This window comes from Monopterus albus, unplaced genomic scaffold, assembly GCF_001952655.1.
Source record: "Monopterus albus unplaced genomic scaffold, M_albus_1.0 scaffold41.1, whole genome shotgun sequence".
In the NCBI taxonomy this organism is placed as follows: domain Eukaryota; kingdom Metazoa; phylum Chordata; class Actinopteri; order Synbranchiformes; family Synbranchidae; genus Monopterus; species Monopterus albus.
The window spans coordinates 6,351,139-6,369,385 of record NW_018127921.1 but is presented as its reverse complement, the minus strand read 5'-3'; the positions used below and the strand labels follow the sequence as shown (position 1 = coordinate 6,369,385).

The window sequence follows — 18,247 nt, the reverse complement described above, 5'->3', positions numbered from 1 at the left end:
ATGAGATCTCCTCTCCTTCCTCATGTCCACTATCATCTCCTTCATCTTGTCCGTGTTGAGGCTGAGATTATTGTCCTTGCACCATGACACCAGATCGGCCACCTCCCTCCTGTAGGCTGCTTCGTCCCCGCCAGTGATGCAAACTATCACTGCATTGTTGTCCGCGTACTTTATGATGATGTTGTCTTTGTGGGAGGTGAAACAGTCGTGGGTGAACAGGGTGTAGAGGATGGGACTGAGGACACATCCCTGTGGGGTGCCAGTGTTCGTAACAATGCTGGCTGAAGTCTTATTGCCAATCCTGACAGTCTGGGGCCTGCCAGTCAGAAAGTCCTGGAGCCAGTCACAGAGGGTGGGGTATAAACCAAGTCTCTAGAACTGCTGTCTTTCACCTGTGCAATATTGCAAAAATCAGGAGCATCCTGTCTCAATGTGATGCTGAAAAACTGGTCCATGCATTTGTTACTTCTAGGCTGGACTACTGTAACTTTTTACTATCAGGATGTCCCAATAATTCCATAGAAAGCCTCCAGTTAATCCAAAATGCTGCAGCCAGAGTACAGTACTGACAGGAACTAGCAAGAGAGATCATATCTCTCCCATATTAGCTTCTCTCCACTGGCTCCCTGTAAAATTCAGAATAGAATTTAAAATCCTTCTCCTAACATACAAAGCCCTTAATGACAAGGCTCCATCATATCTTAAAGACCTCGTAGAGCCTTATCATCCGAGCAGAGCACTTTGCTCTCAGAGTGCAGGTTTACTTGTGGTTCCTAGAGTCCACAGAAGCAGAATGGGAGGCAGAGCCTTTAGCTATCAAGCTCCTCTCCTATGGAACCAACTCCCAGTCTCAGTTCAGGAGGCGGACACCCTCTCTACCTTTAAGATTAGACTTAAGACGTTCCTTTTTGATAAAGCTTATAGTTAAGGCTGGATCAGGTGACCCTGAGCCTTCCCTTAATTATGCTGCTATAGGCCTAGGCTGCTGGGGGGCCCCATGATGCTCTGAGTTTCTCTCCCCTCCCCTCCTGCTCTCCTTTTCTGCAGGTTGCCCTGGCTCTGGAGCTCTACGTCTCTGACGAGCAGTCACCGGCCACATCAACCTGATCAGTGTTTGGTTGTTTGTTGTGTCCTGTTGCTTTTCTTCTTTTCTCTCTCCTCTATCCACTCACCCCAACCGGTCAAGGCAGAAGGCTGCCCACCAAGAGCCAGGGTCAGTCGGAGGTTTCTTGCATTAAAGGAAGTTTTTCCTCCCCACTGTTGTCAAGTGCTTGCTCAAGGGGGGTTTGTTGGGTTTTCCCTCTGTAATCATAGTGATAATAGTAAGGTCTAGGCCTTTCTTTAAATTTGATTTGATTGGGGGCCATTGGGCTGGAGTCAAATTCCTTGTATTTTTGATAATAATAATAATAATGTTTATGCTTATGGCTTTGTTTGCTAAATTTTGAAAGCAACATAACAATTATTACATGGAGATAAGTTATTCAGTTGCACCATCAAAGAAAAAACAATAGTGTAGTGAGATTTCTTAGTTTGAAACCAACAGAAGTTCCACAGTTAGTACAATAGAGTTAGTCACCCTTCATGGAGAAAACACAGTGAAAAATAACCATTTGGTTAATTATAAGTCTGAATGAACCATTCGTACATAATTGAGGCCATGAATAGAGGTTTAATGAATAGAAATTATCAGTCATTACCCCACCCTAATTAGTCATTTATTCTGTAATAAGACAAGTCTTGATTGCACTACACAGACTTGGCTGTTGTTGGCTCAACCAGCAACACTGATGGTCACTCACTCGACAATACATACAATTCAGAGAGCATGATGGAAAAGTTAAGTGCATCACAGATACAGTAGTTTTTCCCCTTATTTCACTGCGCATGCATGCTTTTTTTCTTTTTTACCCTTCTTTATATAAATGTACATTAGAGAGGCACATTCATACCTGGGAGCAACTCGGGCTTACGCTGTTTACGACTTACCAGCTTTGCTGGAGCAATTGGGAGTTAATTGCTGTGCTCAGGGGTCTTTGAGTGGTGGCTGTTGGAGGAGATATCAGACTTGTTCAGCACTGAGGTTTTTCCATAAGGTGTAGAGATTGAACTTGGCAGATTTCCACACCGACATGCTTAATGAACCTTTAGGCTACATTCACTTAAATCAATGGAAACAGGATGCATAAATGATTAATTTATATCCTTATTTTTAAATCACCTAAGTCAAGATTATAATAATAACACGTGATTTAATATTATGCGTAAAGGCCCCAGTGATGTGGATGCCAGTCTGTCTCATTAATTCTTCAGTTCAGTGGGCTGTGGACAGACACAGAAGATTGACAGGAGATAAGGAGACTTCACCAGCATCCCCTGAATTATTTGAAATGGTAGTATAGTTTAGCTTTGATGCCTCCTATTGCTAAATGGACACAAGTCCCCTTGCGCACGCACACACACACCCTCACACAGACTCTATCAGTCAGTCACCTCAGTGTGAACACATGAATATTGTGAATTGTACAACAAGGTAAATTACTATGTCTTATCAAGCCAGGAAACATCTAACAGCTTTATAACTTACTGAGAGTGGGAATATGGAAATCAGGAGGCTTGGTTTGGTGCAACCCAGAGGCAGGTGTGGTAGTTTTCCAGGTGAAGCAATCATTGCAGTTTTCCATTTAATTCTCCCATGTGTTCAGTTAGCAATCATTTTCAAAATGATTGCTTTATAATCACTTGCAAATAGACTGTGTTTTTAGAGAGTATAGCTGATTGCAGAGTATTGATCAGCAGCAGCACTTACAAGGATTTTCCAGCATCATGTATTTTAAATAAACAACCAGGCTGTTTTAATGGGCATGCACATGGAATCAAATGTGTTCACTGCAGGAAACAATACATTTTCTTCTCAAAGAGTACACTTTTATTATAGAACATTGCAAATGTTGCTCTTGTGCCTCTCAAATACAACCATGCAAACCACTGGCCCCAGCATGCAAACTTAATCACCTTTGTGCGTTTAACACAAAGCAGAGGGGAGATAACAGAAACATGATATTAATGGTATGGATTCTGTCAGACAGGTTTTTATATACCCACTGAAGTCACCAGGCACTGCCAGTAAGTCCAGATTTTATGTATTTGTGTACTGCTATTTTTGTCTTCGCTGTGGGACAGAAGACTCAGTGGACATTATTTAAAAATTATCTTTGTCTGTTTTTGTTGCACAGTGTTACCATTTGCTTTTATCTGTGAACCAGTGTTTTTAGTTCAAAAACCTTTCCGTCATTTTCAGTGGTCCTACTCTGGGATTTTATATCCAAATGCACCTACTGCCATCCCTAGCTTCACACTGCTAACAAGGCTAAAAATCATTACTGTAAAGACTCAACTTGAAGAAACTCCAGTCACTGATGACAAAAGACAAAATGTTCATAGAGTAATTACTGAGAAATGCGTTATTATTATGAGTGTTGCTTTATTACAAATGTCACCATCAACAAATACTGAAGACCTCTTCAGTGAACTTTACACTAAAAAGCAGCAGGTTTGAGATGAAAGGCTGCAAATATGACTTTTTTGACAGCACTTTGAAACATGTTAGCTTTCAAGACAATCCACTTAATATGAAGACTTAGAGAAACCATAAAAATTAATTTACAATAAATAGAAATATTAACCTTAAGTCAGTGTTTCAATTCAAACACTTGATTGATCAGTTTTCACTCTTGACTAAAGTAAAACAATTAGAAAAAGGCATGACAGCTCATGACTAATATGGAGAGATGGGATGCTCATATTTTCAGTGCTTTACATTGAGTGCTCTAAATGCTTTGGACAGCTCTGATTTAAATGACAAACACAACGAAAACAATCTTTTGTGATGAGTTGTCCTTCAAGTATTTTTCATTTCTCTGTGTTTGTGGGCTACAGTACAGTCAAAAAGTGTGAACTCATACCTTGATGGTTTGGTAATACAAACAAGAAAAAAACACAATAAAATGTTTTGTACAGTGACATTCAGTGTAAAAATTCCTTTACAAAAGTAACAGAGTTTACAAAGTGTGAAAAATATTATATTTTCCCTGTTATAAAAAATGCCACTTTGAACGAGGCAAGTGAAGTTGCTTCATATGTATTGAAACAGAACAATGGAGAATATGGAGACACAATACATAGTATACATTTTAATGTGTTGGTTCTGCAGTTCTTTGCTTGTATCTGTTTGAACCAACATGCTACCAAACTCCTGTACTATCAGTGCATTAGCAAAAGGCCAGTGTAAAAACAGGGATATAATGTTTTGAATGTTGAGGTCCAGTAATGATAGAGTTGGATAACTTGTTCTTAGGGCAGAGACACACCAATCTGATGTGAAAGAAGTGGCAACAATGCAGGCCGACTGTTGTGTTGCCTCATGTTGTCTTTGTCAGTTGTATTGAAATAGAACACACCGCACAGACCAACTAGCATGTACATTGTGCGCCTGTGTGAAAGAAATAACTCCCCCTACCAGCAGGTGGTGGTATCTATAATTCACCATTCAGAAAGGCAAAGAAGAAGACCTAGACTGCAGAAATACAAGCTGTAAACAAAGTAGCTTGTTCAACACAGTTGCTGTTTTCTAGCAAATGGCACTGGTGTTCTCTTCCCTTGGTCTTTTGATTGTGGAAGAAGAAAGGAGGCAAAGGAGGCAAAAAAATAAGGATAAAGCACACTAAGGGGGTCAAATCATGGATACTTCAGCGATAGGCTTCCCAGAACATTCTCTTCTTTTGCATTGATTTGCTAAGCTGAACAGAGTGGTTTCTTTCACCTATGAGGTCCGACCGGCCCAATACTGATTCAACATGCCGAGTTGGCTGAAAAGTTGCAGACAGGGTCCGGCAAGTGCCAACAGTGTGGGACACACTGGGAAGACGACCACCAACAAACAGACACTCAACTACAGTAGCTGATGGCAGATTGATGGCTTGGTGTGCCATGGCCCTTAAAGTTATACAAAATTGCTTCATAAATGCTACAGAGGTTCTCAGGAGTGACATTTTTCATTTAATTTCACAAGCTGACATATTTTAAGCAAAGCAGTAGTTCCTGAAATGCAGGCTACCTGCTATTAAATCTATAGTGCTTAAAAATACACAATACTGTAGGTGTCTGCTAAACTGTTGTGACAGATAGGAAGGCGTTGTGTACTTTGGAGCCTTCAGGGACCCTGGCCCCATGGCTCATCAACTCCTGGATGGTCATCCAGTTGTCCAGGATCTTTTTATTTCGTTTTTTCATCATCTTTTTGTGACTGAGCTCCAAGATATTAATCTCCTTCCTGCCCTCAGCTCCACTCGCTGGCCCCTCCCTTAGACACTCAAGTCGGCTCTTCTGCATAAACTCCCGCCTCTTCCTCTGTTCCCTGGCTCGTGCCAAGTGCTGCTTCCTCTCCTCTTTGCTCCAGTAGCGGCCCATCTTCATCTCACTCATAGCATCATCATCTGTGGTCATGCCTCCGCTCCTTTCCTCTCTGATTCTTAGTGCCCGCTCCCTCAGGATGCGGTCACGAGCAGGCCTCCGGGCCACGTAGTGAGTGCCATCAGCACGGACTTTGACCTTCCACTCTAGACGGGGTTCCCCAGGGCGTCCGCTACAGTGTGCAGGATCTCGACAGACACTGAGCAGACTCATCTGGCTCTGGGAATACTCCAGGGATGAGTGCTGTTGTAGCAGCTGCATGTAGCTCTGTAACACAGTGACCAATATTAGTACATAATTGTCAGTGCGTTACAAAAAGGCTGGCATGTTTATTCTTGATAATACATACTTGAAGTTGCTTGGATCCTCCCTGGCCTTGATAAGGGGTTGTCTGATATGACGAACCATAGGGAAGCCCTCTCCTGTAATCTCGAGTCCTCCCTTGCTTCTCACACCTCTCATCATCTGCAGGCAGGGCAGGGTCTGACTCTGACCGGGATGGATTACTCTGATCTGGACTGCTGGAGATAATAGGACCTGGATCTACTGGTCTGCTATGACTAGGTGTCCCCTGGGGCTTGGGGATAGGGATGGGGCTTGAGGGTGTGGAAGAGATCAGTCTGAGATTTTTCTGGTTGGTGATGCTGATGTGTCTCTGCAAAGAATGCTCAGGAGATCTCTCCATACCTAGTGGTGTCGACCATGCACTCTCTGCTGCATTGTAGGCACTGGAGCTGTCCTTCTCTCTGATCGTATTGCTGTTCAAGCACTCTGGGTGTTTGTGGATATCAACCAGCCTGTCATGCTGTTTGTGTCTATCTTTTGGGCTCCACCTCGGTGAGCATGGTGTGGACAGTGATGGGTCCAGCTGGTGGGTTTGGTGGAGCTGATGTGCCTGCATGATGCTCTGGCACTCCAACTCAATGTTGCACAGTTCCTCATTTAGCATCCTCAACTCCTGCTCCACCCCTCCCTTTCCTTCTACAGCATCTGCACCATCTCCATCCCCTCCTCCTTGTTCAGTGAGGCTACACTCTATACTATGTCGAATAGAGTAGACCCCACATTCACCCCCATTCCGGATTTGACACTTGAGCTCCAGAAGTTGCTGGAAGCAATTCTCTAAACCTAAGATTCCACCTCCACTATTACGAATACTCACTACCCCTTTATGAACTTGACCTTTGGACAATGTCCTTTGGTTCTGGGTGTCTGGTGCCACTGTAATGTTTTGTCTTGTGTGTGGATGCTCTGCCTGCCATCGATCCCTCAGGCAACGTACTGGGCTCCTCCTGTGTATTCTGGTCAGCAGTGGTTGGTGCTCTGGGCTGTCGGTGCTGCGTCCAAACCCACTGTCTTGATTGTTGGAGGAACAAGTAGCTGTGTCTGTCATCATCTCTTCACCTTGACACTGGTGTATGAAGAAAGGCAGTTTGAGTCACTTGCAGGAGGTTATTACTGTTCATACATTTGCTAAACACTACACTGTGAAAGGAAGAATGATCAGTCAATTATCTCTAGCAATGACATACATCCTGGGTGATAGCACCTCACAGTTTACGTGTCAACACTTGATGACAAAGCAAGAAGTGCTGCATATGTAGCAAAATGAAAAGTGTGTGGTTGATGGGTGGTTAGCACATGTGACTTTCATGCTAGAGACCGTGTTAACTCTCACCCTATAATTAATGATAATCACGGTCTTTGCATAGCCTTAACCTGTTGCTTTGGTTGTCTAACTGTTACCTGCCATTGTCAGAATCTTCCCTTGACCATAACCATACCAATGTTGCCATGCGCAGATATAGAATTTTTCAAACCTTGTCATTTAACATAATCTGGGATTTTACAGAATTATCATTTATCAATATTTTTCTCCAAAAATAAAGCATTGGAATGATCCCAAGATTACATCAATCAAACCCTGTTCTCTCACAATCCTTCTCTCATCTTCCTCTATTTAGTCTCTTTGTCCTGCCTACCCTGTCACCCCTCCTCCCACTTTCCCTGATGCCCTTCTACCTCTTTTGGACTTTTTCTTTGTCTCTTGATTTCTCACCTCATCTCTCCTTATGTTATGTTCCTTCTGCTTCCTCTTTTCATTCAACATCTCCATCTTCAGCTCTTCTGCAAGTTCCTGCTGCTCATCATCCAGCCATACCTCCTGCTTTAGCTGAAATCACAACATCTCGTCACAAACTTGTCTCTCTGCATGTGAATGTTCATGTTTGTGTGTGTAGATACTCCAGACCATCACACTGACAGTTGGAGGGAAAGGAAAAGGCACTTAGCAGGCAACTGTTACTATTTGACATGGCATCACTTGTCAAAATAGGGCAGGGAGCCTGGGTAGGTGTGTGTTTACCTGGATCTCTGGTCTTGTCACCAGAAGTATGATGCTCCTTGTTTCTTCACAAGACAACAAGGCAACAGCTTTCTCTCTGTCTTGCACTTCACAGCCATTTATCTGCACATCAAAGACAAGTATACAGTAGAGGTGAGAATAGCTAACCCTTGCCAACATTTTTGCAAGACACATTTTGAGTAATCGCATATGTACTGACACCTACATTCTGCCCATTTTTCTCCCTCTATTTCTTTTTCATCCATTTTTGTCAGATCTCTCATTTGTCTTCTCTGCTATCACTTCCTCCATGCACTCAAAGAAAAGACATGGGTTGGCTGCATACTCAGTAAGTGGAGTCAGTTGAAAGTGTATGGTCTGACCTCATGAGAGTCTGCTCTCACCACACATCCAGACATACAATTAACTGTTCTCTGACAGGTGGCATTCATCTTTTCCTTACTAGAGTAATGGGGCTGTCAGAAGAAGATAATAGGACCAGGCCCTTGTCCTCACAATCATTCACAACTGAAACAGAAGCACTACAAATGGAAAACAGAGGGACATATGGAGGTTTACAGTAAATATGAGGCAAGGTAACGTTGGTACGCTATTGTTCAGACTAGAAGCAAATTGAGATCTTGCTGCATGTTGAGTGTATGAACTATATTTTAGCATTGTTTTTTTAATCATTATGCTTACATGACAGTCACTGTCACACTAGTGCAACAATACAGCTTTAACATTTGAATGATGAAATATCTTTTTTTGTTATTAGTTTGTGCCTTTTAGTTCTGCATTACATGCATTCTGTTTTACTTTTAACCCTTCAAGTTGAAATAAATTCACATTTTAGGTACAACACACATTGAGGATCCTAGCATATGGATTTTAAATACTATAATGACAAACATGCCATGATTTTATGATAAATTAATTGTACATGTTTTAGATACTGTAAATTAAGTGTCTTGAATACAGTGTACTAGCAATTAGAGATTTATCCACATTGAATCAGGATGCCCTGTCAATCCTACAATTACATATTAAAAAATAAAAGTTTCCCTCATGTTTGGTGAAGTTAATGCTTCAAAGCAATGTGCTGGTCTTGCAAAGCACAGGTTCACTTTCAAAAAGTGTTGTCACTGCAACCCCCCCAACAGACAAGACCACATGGTTCTGTACTATAATGGCCCCATCATGTAGGAACAAAGAAGTGCTCAATGGTAATGAAGACTGTTCTGATGCAAACAGGTCAGTAAGCCACCAGAGTAACCTTAGTAAATAGGCTTTGTGGGTAAGCGCAATTAACCAATCAGGCAGCAAGAGGCACAGGGTGTTTTGTGTAAACTCATTAACAAAGTGAGTGAAATCAGGCCAGTGAGGGTTTCTGAATAAATATGTAGACAAAAGATGTGTACACATGTACGAATATTTTCCCATATGAAAGTATCCATCTATGTATAGAAGTGTGAATATGTACAATGAAAAAAGAAAGGAAAAAATGTAATAGACTGTAAAACATTGATATACTAAACTTGGTATACACAAACATGACAAAAGTACTATATATTTACAATAAAAAAAACTGCAGTAGTTACAATACAGATAATTATTAAATATATAGTTATATATATACTTAGGGTTCTGTGCAGATTATTCAAGAAAAGTAGCAGAAATCAACTCATTATATCTTAATGGGGCCCTGGTCACCTTGGTTACACACACCTGGTGGCACTTATTGGTACGCCTGGGGTCAAGAGTGAAATCTTTTCCACTTTGTTAATCCTGTTTTCCAGTGGGAAAACAATGGGCATCGAAACTATGTTTCACAGTATCTGTAGCAGACTGGCTAACAATGCAATCCAGTGTAAATAAATAAATAAGTAAACAAGCCAACTGTATGTTTCAGTAAGTGTATGTATGTAATAGTAGTGGTATCTGTTGGTGTCTGCAAAAAGGGATGTGAGAAAGGAGCTATCCCGGTCTCTGATCCCATTGGTGTTCTTGCATAATGAGACAGAGAGAGGTGCTTGAAATGATGTAGTGCCTGGTGTAACTGCAATTGGGGACTTTAATTTCCCTGGTAAAATGAGGTGATTAAATATACATATGCTTGCCAGAACTGGAAACACCAGCAGCTTGGATGTTCTTGGAAAAAAATTAGCTCTTTTTCTGCACAAAAAATAAACAGGAACATGGGGATTTCTTTTATTTATTTATTTAAATCAAATGCTGATATAAAAGTTAAAATTCTGCCAGTCATGAGGAATACCAAGTTAAAATTAGACAAACCATTAGGAACCATGTGAGGTCATGAAAACATGCACCTGTAGAATACGATCTCCTTCCTTAATGCGTTCATCTTTTGCTGCTATACTGTTTGGCTCCACCTGCACAAAACAACATGAAAATCAGTGCTGGAAGATGGAAGAAAGGATGCTTATTTTCTCATCAGTAACCTTGTATTTTCCATATGATTTACAGTAGCTTTTTTTCCTGAGTTTTGTTGATGGTGACTGACACTGAGTGAAAAAAGAGAGGCAGTAGGAACTTGATATACTTCTGTTGCTCTTGCACTGAGGATCAAGAACAATAGCTGTGGGGAAAAAGTAAACCCTAGTGGAAATGAAGAAAAGCACCACCCACTTCCCAAAGTCACACCAATATTACCCATCCATGCATTTTAATGAGAGAAATTAGCATTTTATTGGCCTTTATCAAACATACAAAAATAGACATGTTCTGTCAGCGGGAGACTGCTTTCACAGTTTTAGGTTAAATGGAACAACTCACTTTCAGCAGGCGGGCTGAAATCAATAAGGCATGAGACGACGCTGTTAGCTGGAGCATATAGGCTGAAAGGATATAAATATACTGCATACCTTTGTAATTCTGCCAACTTTATAGCTTCATTCTAATCCTCATAGCAGCTCTTAATTTTCACACCCTCGCCTTTGTGTTCATAATGGGATTAGAATTGCACCTGCAGTCAGACTCTAATTCAGTTTGTAGTGCTTAAAGGCCTCATCATTCTACCATTCATTTAAGTTTGGTTCAAAAAACTGCTATAATTTCTTTTCATTTTTTCTTAAGCAATTTTACAAGAAGTCTTTTTTTCCCCAAACCAAAAACCCCTTGAATTTTAAAAAGAGTCTCTATAATATTTTTGTTCTATGTTTCATATTCAGAATGGGTAACATAAATGTGAGAATGTGTTGTTTAACATACTGTGGTGGAGAAAGATGGTTGTTGCTCAGAGCTATTTAAAACCTTCAATTAAAATGTCAATTAAAGAAGACGGAATGAGAACGGCATGACAGGAATCACATTTCAGACCTGACTTCCTTTTTGGCCACGTGTAGCTCATTCTCAGTTGATATTTGACTGGCAAACAATTTTCTCTCCTTCCTCACTAATTCAGTTCCACTTGCTCTTTGCTTCAGTATGTAAATATGGAAATGCAACTGGGATTTTATGCCATCTTTTAATAGCTTCCTGCACCAAAGGAAATGGACGGTGACACTCTGAGCTTAATTTAATGAACACATGGCCTTGTCTTTATCAGACCAGATCAGGGAGCACTTTTTCTATGCTACAGTACTTCTCCGGGGCACAGCACTTCATTATACAAGACAGTAAATATCTGTTTTGTATTCAGTAATTGTGTGACAGAAAGAAGCGATTGCCATCATGGCCTTAACCCACCTGTTGTATGTTCATTTCTCAGGAACAGCAGTGATGTTCCTGGGTTAATTTTACCATTACTAACTATTTCAATAACTATTTAGTGCAATGGTGTTCTTTACCTCTCACAGATTATAGTTCAATGAGGATAATGCACTCGTTTTTCATAAAAAAAAAAAGCATGTTAAAACTTTTTTAATGTACACTGGAAAGACCTACATATAAAATACATTATTTTTACATGACATTGATTTTTTTTTTTATTTTATTTTACATTTTGATACCTTGTCTGCTTATGAAGGGATGTTGATAAATTAACATGAGACACCTCTTCTGTATCTTTGTAATATAAACATGCAGCGGGAGGTTGCAAATACAGTATGTGAAATGAACCATTTTCATTTTCTATGTTGATTACACCTATTAAGCCAAGCAGAAGAAGTTTCATACCAATAAAAAACTTTTAAATATTGTTTTTAGATATTTTAATGTTACAACATAACAGCAGGGTTTTAAAAAAAACTGCTAAATGTAGTGACAAGGTGTAGCACTATTTTCTCTGTTCCTACCTGGCTGACGTAAATGGCAGTGTCCTCCTCATTGTCGGTCCTGTAGCACAGCGTCAAGCCAAGCTTCTCCTGGCTGCTCTGCCGACACAGCTCCACCTCCTGTTTCACAGAAGAAGAATGTTAATTCTTTAAACCACCAACGTTATACCTATTATGAGCCTAAGTTTTCCCCCGGTGGACTGGATGGATTCCAAAACCGTTTGAAACATGGAGTACATCTGTATTGCTGCTGAAATGATACCACCCAGGGGAGATGAGGCACAACAGATTTTTATGCTCTATATTAGCGTTACTAATGAGTTTGTGAGTTTTTTCATTGTTCCATAATCAAAAGTAGTGTAATTGCTTTAGGCAAAGAGGAACTTTGTTAATGTACTGATGCTACAATGCTAATGCTACAACCTTCATATGCTGTTCATAGGTTTTTCCAGGCAGCTCCCTGCAGGTGGGGCTGTTTCTGTCACCTGCATGGAAAGCTACAGTGACTCTGGGGACTAGTTGAGGTGAGTTTCTTTACAGATACTGTATAGAATGAGTAATCCCTGTGGTGGAGACATTTCTGTGAGTTTCCTATCTCTTAGGCTTTTGCCCACTCTGCTTAAATGTGTCCTAACTCTCCTCAGATTAGATCAGTTGTTTGCAACTGTGTACAGACCCTGACCCCATGTGCACTTTTCTTAAAAAGAAAGAAGTAACTTATGTCCACTTGTGTTTTTGTACATATGGTTTTTTTTTTGTTTTTTACTTGGAGGAAATCTAAACCCAGAGTTGCCCATGTTTTTCAGAGGCAACGAGTCTCGATGCCTTGACTGTTTGTGTCTTAATGAATATTTCATTTTGCATGTACAGGTTCAGAGTGAGGCTCTGTCTGTGTACATATGTGTGGCATGTAAATGGGAGAATACTGTCAATGACAATCACTAAATCTTCTCAACATTCCTCATGCCCCGCAGTCAACTGTAGCTTAAACACAGCCATCGGGAGGGAGCGGTCATTTGGCGATGTGGGAAGGTGTACGACACCGACTCCCATACACTGTCAGGGAAGACAAATGGCAGTGTCACACTCATCAGTCTAGCTTCTGGTTTTAAATTTTTAACAGTAACCCACTGTATGTGTTCAGCTAACATGCCTTATTCTTAGGATACATTAAAACTGCTTGTCTTATTGTTAGGATACATTAGAACTGCTTACTCTAGCATAGAATGAACCATTAGGGGGTTTTAAATTGGGTACAGGATGGCTTTTTATGGTTTACACACAGCAGCTTTGACTTACAAAGGGTTTCTTCAGGACTGGTGATGTGTCAGAAAGAAAGCCTCTGGCATGATGTTCAACTAAATGCTGAAATGGACAAAACAGGTGAAGCACTGTGATCAACAATTGGGAAATGGGTGTAGATAGTCCTACTGTAGACTTGGGAGACCGATGTTGACTTGTACAGATGAGATAATGTTGTAAAATATTGAATTTACGCAGATTACATTTTAAGAAAAAATTGGGGGAGGCTGTGGTTTAGGAGGTAGAGCAGGTCATTTCCAAATCAGCTGATTAGTGGTTCAGTTCCTGGCTTGTCCAGTCAACATGTCGAAGTGTCCTTGAGCAAGACACCGAACCCCCAGCTGTTCCTGGTGATAACACCAGTGTGTGAATTTGTGAGTGTGAATGGCCATGTAGTGTGAAAGCGCTTTGAGTATGCTGTAAAGCGTAGAAAAGCGCTATAAAAGTATAAGACCATTTACCAAGACAAATGTACAATATCAGGGCAACTGCAAATGTGTGTAACCATTGAAAATATGTAAAAGTGTTGGTCAAGTTACAGCCACTGAGTGGGTACTGGAGCAGAAACACAATTATGTGCATTGATGTGAACATTTATCAGATACATTGAAAATAAACATTTCTTCTCTATCTTTAGGAAATTAAAATTAGAGCAGCTTATTTGAATCTTTCATGTCTCTGCTTTAAGGTGAAAAAACTTTAAATCAGCATTACTTGATTTATTTGGCAGTTTGATGAGGGCACTAAACTCTAAATACGTCACTGAGATATTTTCGCTTCATAATGTTGATATGGTGAACATGTTACTGTGCCTATTTATACTTCCATCAGACACACAGCAACATTAGCAGCTATTCAATATGTAATATTCACTGTCCCTTACTTCAGTTTGTTTTATGGTGACCTAAAATGACTACAGTGAGACACCACAATGACCACAAAAAGACAAATCAACACAAAGAGACAAAATGACCAAAATGTTCTTTTAAATTTTTGGCTTTTGCCAATTGGGGAGTGTTTTACATGTCTGTGCCCAGGAGCCCACTGTTTCATAATTCTTCCATGCTAGATTGACTTATATGGCTCTTAAACTACCAAATGCTCCATTTTCTTCAGCATATATTTGCTAAAAGAAAAAAAGTCTATCTGGTGTTTGGATTTGAGCACGTAGCAGTGGGTTTATCAGACACAGCTCCCTGCTGTATCTGTAAATGGATTTGAATAGAAAAATGAGATGGAGTCAAAACAATGAATTTGCTGGTAATTCTCATTCACCTACCTAAAATTCACCTGTGCAATAAGAACTTCATAAATAACTATGTTACAACTCAACACAGCAGAGTAAACGTGCACATGCACACAATAAAAGATAACATAGCACAGTGTAAAGTATTTGATATAGTGAGCATATTTCTTTACAGGCTTCTATTACTTGCAGTGTAAGACTGCACTGCAGTGCAATATAAATAAAATACAGAAACGCATAAACATAGCCCAAGCATCTGCTCTGTACAACAATGAAATGATAAGTATCACACTGAAAACAGCATGTATTGTAGCAACACCGAAGGTAAGACTTCCATTTCACTGGTTGGTCATAACACACAGGACATTTCTTTAATCCAACTTACTACTGGCTCCTTTTGATCTCTGCTGTGTACAAAGGTAATCACTTAAAGTTAACTCCCATGGTAATCTTCATTAACCCCATGCTGTCAAATTCATTTCACTGCTCTGAAGTTGTAAAAGGGGGGCTATGGGAGGGAGCATGGGGTAAAATGGAATGAGGGTTGGGGGGCAAGAATTAAACCCCAGCCACCTTTTATTCTCTCATGGCAAACCATAGCAGAGATTGACAGGGGAAGTAATTATTTTTGTGGCATTTAACCCTCTGTGCAGACAGGCCTGACCTTCTTCAAAGGTTGGATGTTGGAGTGTGTTAGGAGTTTCTTATATTGCAGCCCAGCACACTGGTCTTGACTCCCCACACTCCTCACCAATTTTGCACACTGGCTGATTTGTACAAGCCTTGACAATAAAATAACAGCAGCATACAGTGAGATCAGACAGCACCAATGCCTTAATGTCAGTGACTACTAGTGTCAACTTGAATGGCCTCCAGATATGTGGAACCATGGGTGCTGAAACTGATGTTTGGATCATAATCTGGGCATTGATATCAGTACTACATTTATGTGCTACAATGCATTGTGGCAGCTGATGAAATTTTCATTGACAGTATATGGTAACCAGTCTTAAACTGAAAAGATCACATTTACCATATGTTACTAATGTATGACAAATAAAGACATTTTAACAATAGGTGTCATCTCAACTTTTCACGCCACATTAAACATCTGTCAGTAGCATTTGAGTCTAATATGCACTTAACAAATACTTCATGTTTCATCCAAAAGAAGTTACTGCTGAGCCGAATGTTCACTGGCTCATCATTTCCACATCGCAGATTATCACATCCTTTCAGCTGTCAGTGTTTTGTAGCCATTGTCTTTTAGGTAGGTATAGTAATGATAACTAATTCAGCCAATCAGAAAAAGCTTGCATATATTTTTGAATGTTTTGAAAGTTTCTCAGAGAAACTGAGCTGTGTTTTGATTATGATGAAGGTATTAATTAGACAGGAGGGGTCTAGCGATACAGTATTTATAATGTTTTATGTGTTTGTTGGTTTGTTCACAGCATAACTAAAAAAAAAAGCATGAATTTTGATGACAGTTTTTTGGAGGGGTAGGGTATGGCCCACAAAGTAATCCATTAGATTTTGGTGCTTATCATCCTGACTTTTTTTTTTTTTTTTTTTTTTACTGTCAATATGGAGAAACAGAGCTGCCTTGGCAGAGGTTTGGGCTTTCTGAGTGCTGTCCAGTTATGAATATAGTATAGCATGGAAATTTTAAGATCCAGCATTACTGGTTCCCGACTTACAGAGTAAAAGCCTTAATTTGTCTCTCTCCACTTCCCCAGTGTTATGGAAGTGCAATACTAAATCACAGGAGTGTTAATGGCAGAGGCACTTTTGAATTTTTTGCTTTCTAAACAAAATAAAGTAAAGCAGAACTGTATCTTTTATACTTGCACAGACAAAGTTTAATAAGATTCTTTATTTTTGAACCATCATTTGTATAACAAATAGAGATCATGTAAGTATCTGAAGTTCAGAGGCAGGACCTGACCTGAGCTACACCTCTTCCATTTTCACACTATTTAACCCACTCAAATTTCCATACTTCTACTTCCGCTTTTTGTTACCAACCCCTCTATTCTTCTATCTCTGCTGGGGGTCTGCCAGTGCCTGAGAGCAGCACGGACCTCCTTAACCTTCCTCAAAACCATCAAGCACACAAGCAACCAAGTACATACAAGCATTCAATATTCTCACTGTTATTTCATCCTTAGTGAGAGCAGGTCCCTGAATATATTTTTGTTTTATTTTTAGGAATTTTAAAAATCTAGCAAATCTATCAGAAGTCAGAAGCCAATGACAATCTATAATTAAGAAATTTTCACTGTGCAACATGGTAACCACACAGAGCTTTTATTAAAAGTTGCCATTAATCAACATTGCTTTGCCTGTGAAATAGATATAAATATTTAAAATGTACTTGACACTTCTGCATGTACTTGACAGTGTTATAGTATGGTAAATTTGGCAGTAGCAGTATAATGACAGCAGGAGTACGCATGTGGACAATCAGTTTGAAGCTAAGCTAAAGATAGTCAGAAGTAATGTTCTTGGGAATGGCAGCCCAATTATGTTTCTTCAAAGAAGAAAGCTATTCATGTTTCAGTTTAATACACATGGATGGGCTGAGGTAAGCGAGGACAGCTGATTTGGTGCGTGTGTATCTGGTAGGTGGGGGTGGGAGTGTGACTGTGTGTGTGTTGTGAAGCCAACTCCGTTGTGATGCTATAGATATTACAACACAGTCAGGAGACCCTTTCATCCAGATGATGCTGTGAGGTAAGGCCACAGCTGGCAGCAGAGGAATCCAAATGACCCACAATGCAGTTCATTGGACCAGGGAGGACCACTGACAATAGCAAAAGTCACCCATCACTGTCACCTTACATGCCCTTAAGGTCCACAGTTTGACTTGCATGAGGCATCTGTTACAGTGGGTGCACTGATTATGGCACACACACACACACACACACACACATACACATATACATGTCTTTATACCTTTGTGTGGCCCATGTTCTGTGATGTCTTTGTGAGGGCCACAACGTCTACTATAGCTACAATGGTTCAAAACACAAATCTATCATGAGGTGGCAATAAAGAATCAAAATGTCACTTCAGAATTCAGAAAACTCGAAATAAAAAAAAAATCTTTTTCTTCTACACGTGTGAGGACCGGAGCCTGTTGTCAAGCGGATTTGGTGAACTGGACCTTCTGTCAGAAAGCACCAAAACAATGCATGTTATATCATCAGATTTTAGCAGATCTTTCATAACTGTCCCATCTTACTTTCTTGGTTAACCCAAACCACAGCATTACAAAGATGGAAGCATGTGGTTTTTAGTTTTGCCAATGTAAAGTGTATTTAAATTTGATTGTATTTACATCTATTAAAAAATGTATTATAAAAATGGTATATGGTATGCATCTCCATTTAAAACTGGGTAGTTTTGCAGACATCTAAACTTTAGGTTTTTTCAATCTTACATGTCACTTGCCAAGTTTGCTTAACACCAGTAACACTGACAGCAATGTTTGTCAAAGTCCTCTAATCTTGATTTACCTATTTTAATTCACCCACTCCATTGATAGAAGCTTGATAAACAATTTAGCACACGAAATTAGTCACAACCGGCTTTATTTGCACAACATAAATTAAAAATGAACTACAACAATTTCCTTTTTTGAGA

General features: G+C 39.9%; 1 protein-coding gene across 2 annotated transcripts in view; it reads right to left on the bottom strand.

Moving 5' to 3' along the window:
- Positions 1-3,468: 3,468 nt before the first annotated feature.
- Positions 3,469-18,247, bottom strand: part of pdzrn4 (PDZ domain containing ring finger 4) — a 52,626-nt gene continuing 37,847 nt past the window's right edge. For both annotated transcript variants that reach the window (XM_020599704.1, XM_020599705.1), the window contains exons 4-9: positions 12,073-12,171; positions 10,147-10,209; positions 7,838-7,939; positions 7,532-7,645; positions 5,822-6,883; positions 3,469-5,739 (exon numbers count right to left, since the gene is read on the bottom strand). In XM_020599704.1, the coding sequence (XP_020455360.1) occupies positions 5,167-5,739; positions 5,822-6,883; positions 7,532-7,645; positions 7,838-7,939; positions 10,147-10,209; positions 12,073-12,171 (2,013 nt within the window). In that variant the 3' untranslated portion in view covers positions 3,469-5,166. The remainder of the gene's footprint in view (positions 5,740-5,821; positions 6,884-7,531; positions 7,646-7,837; positions 7,940-10,146; positions 10,210-12,072; positions 12,172-18,247) is intronic.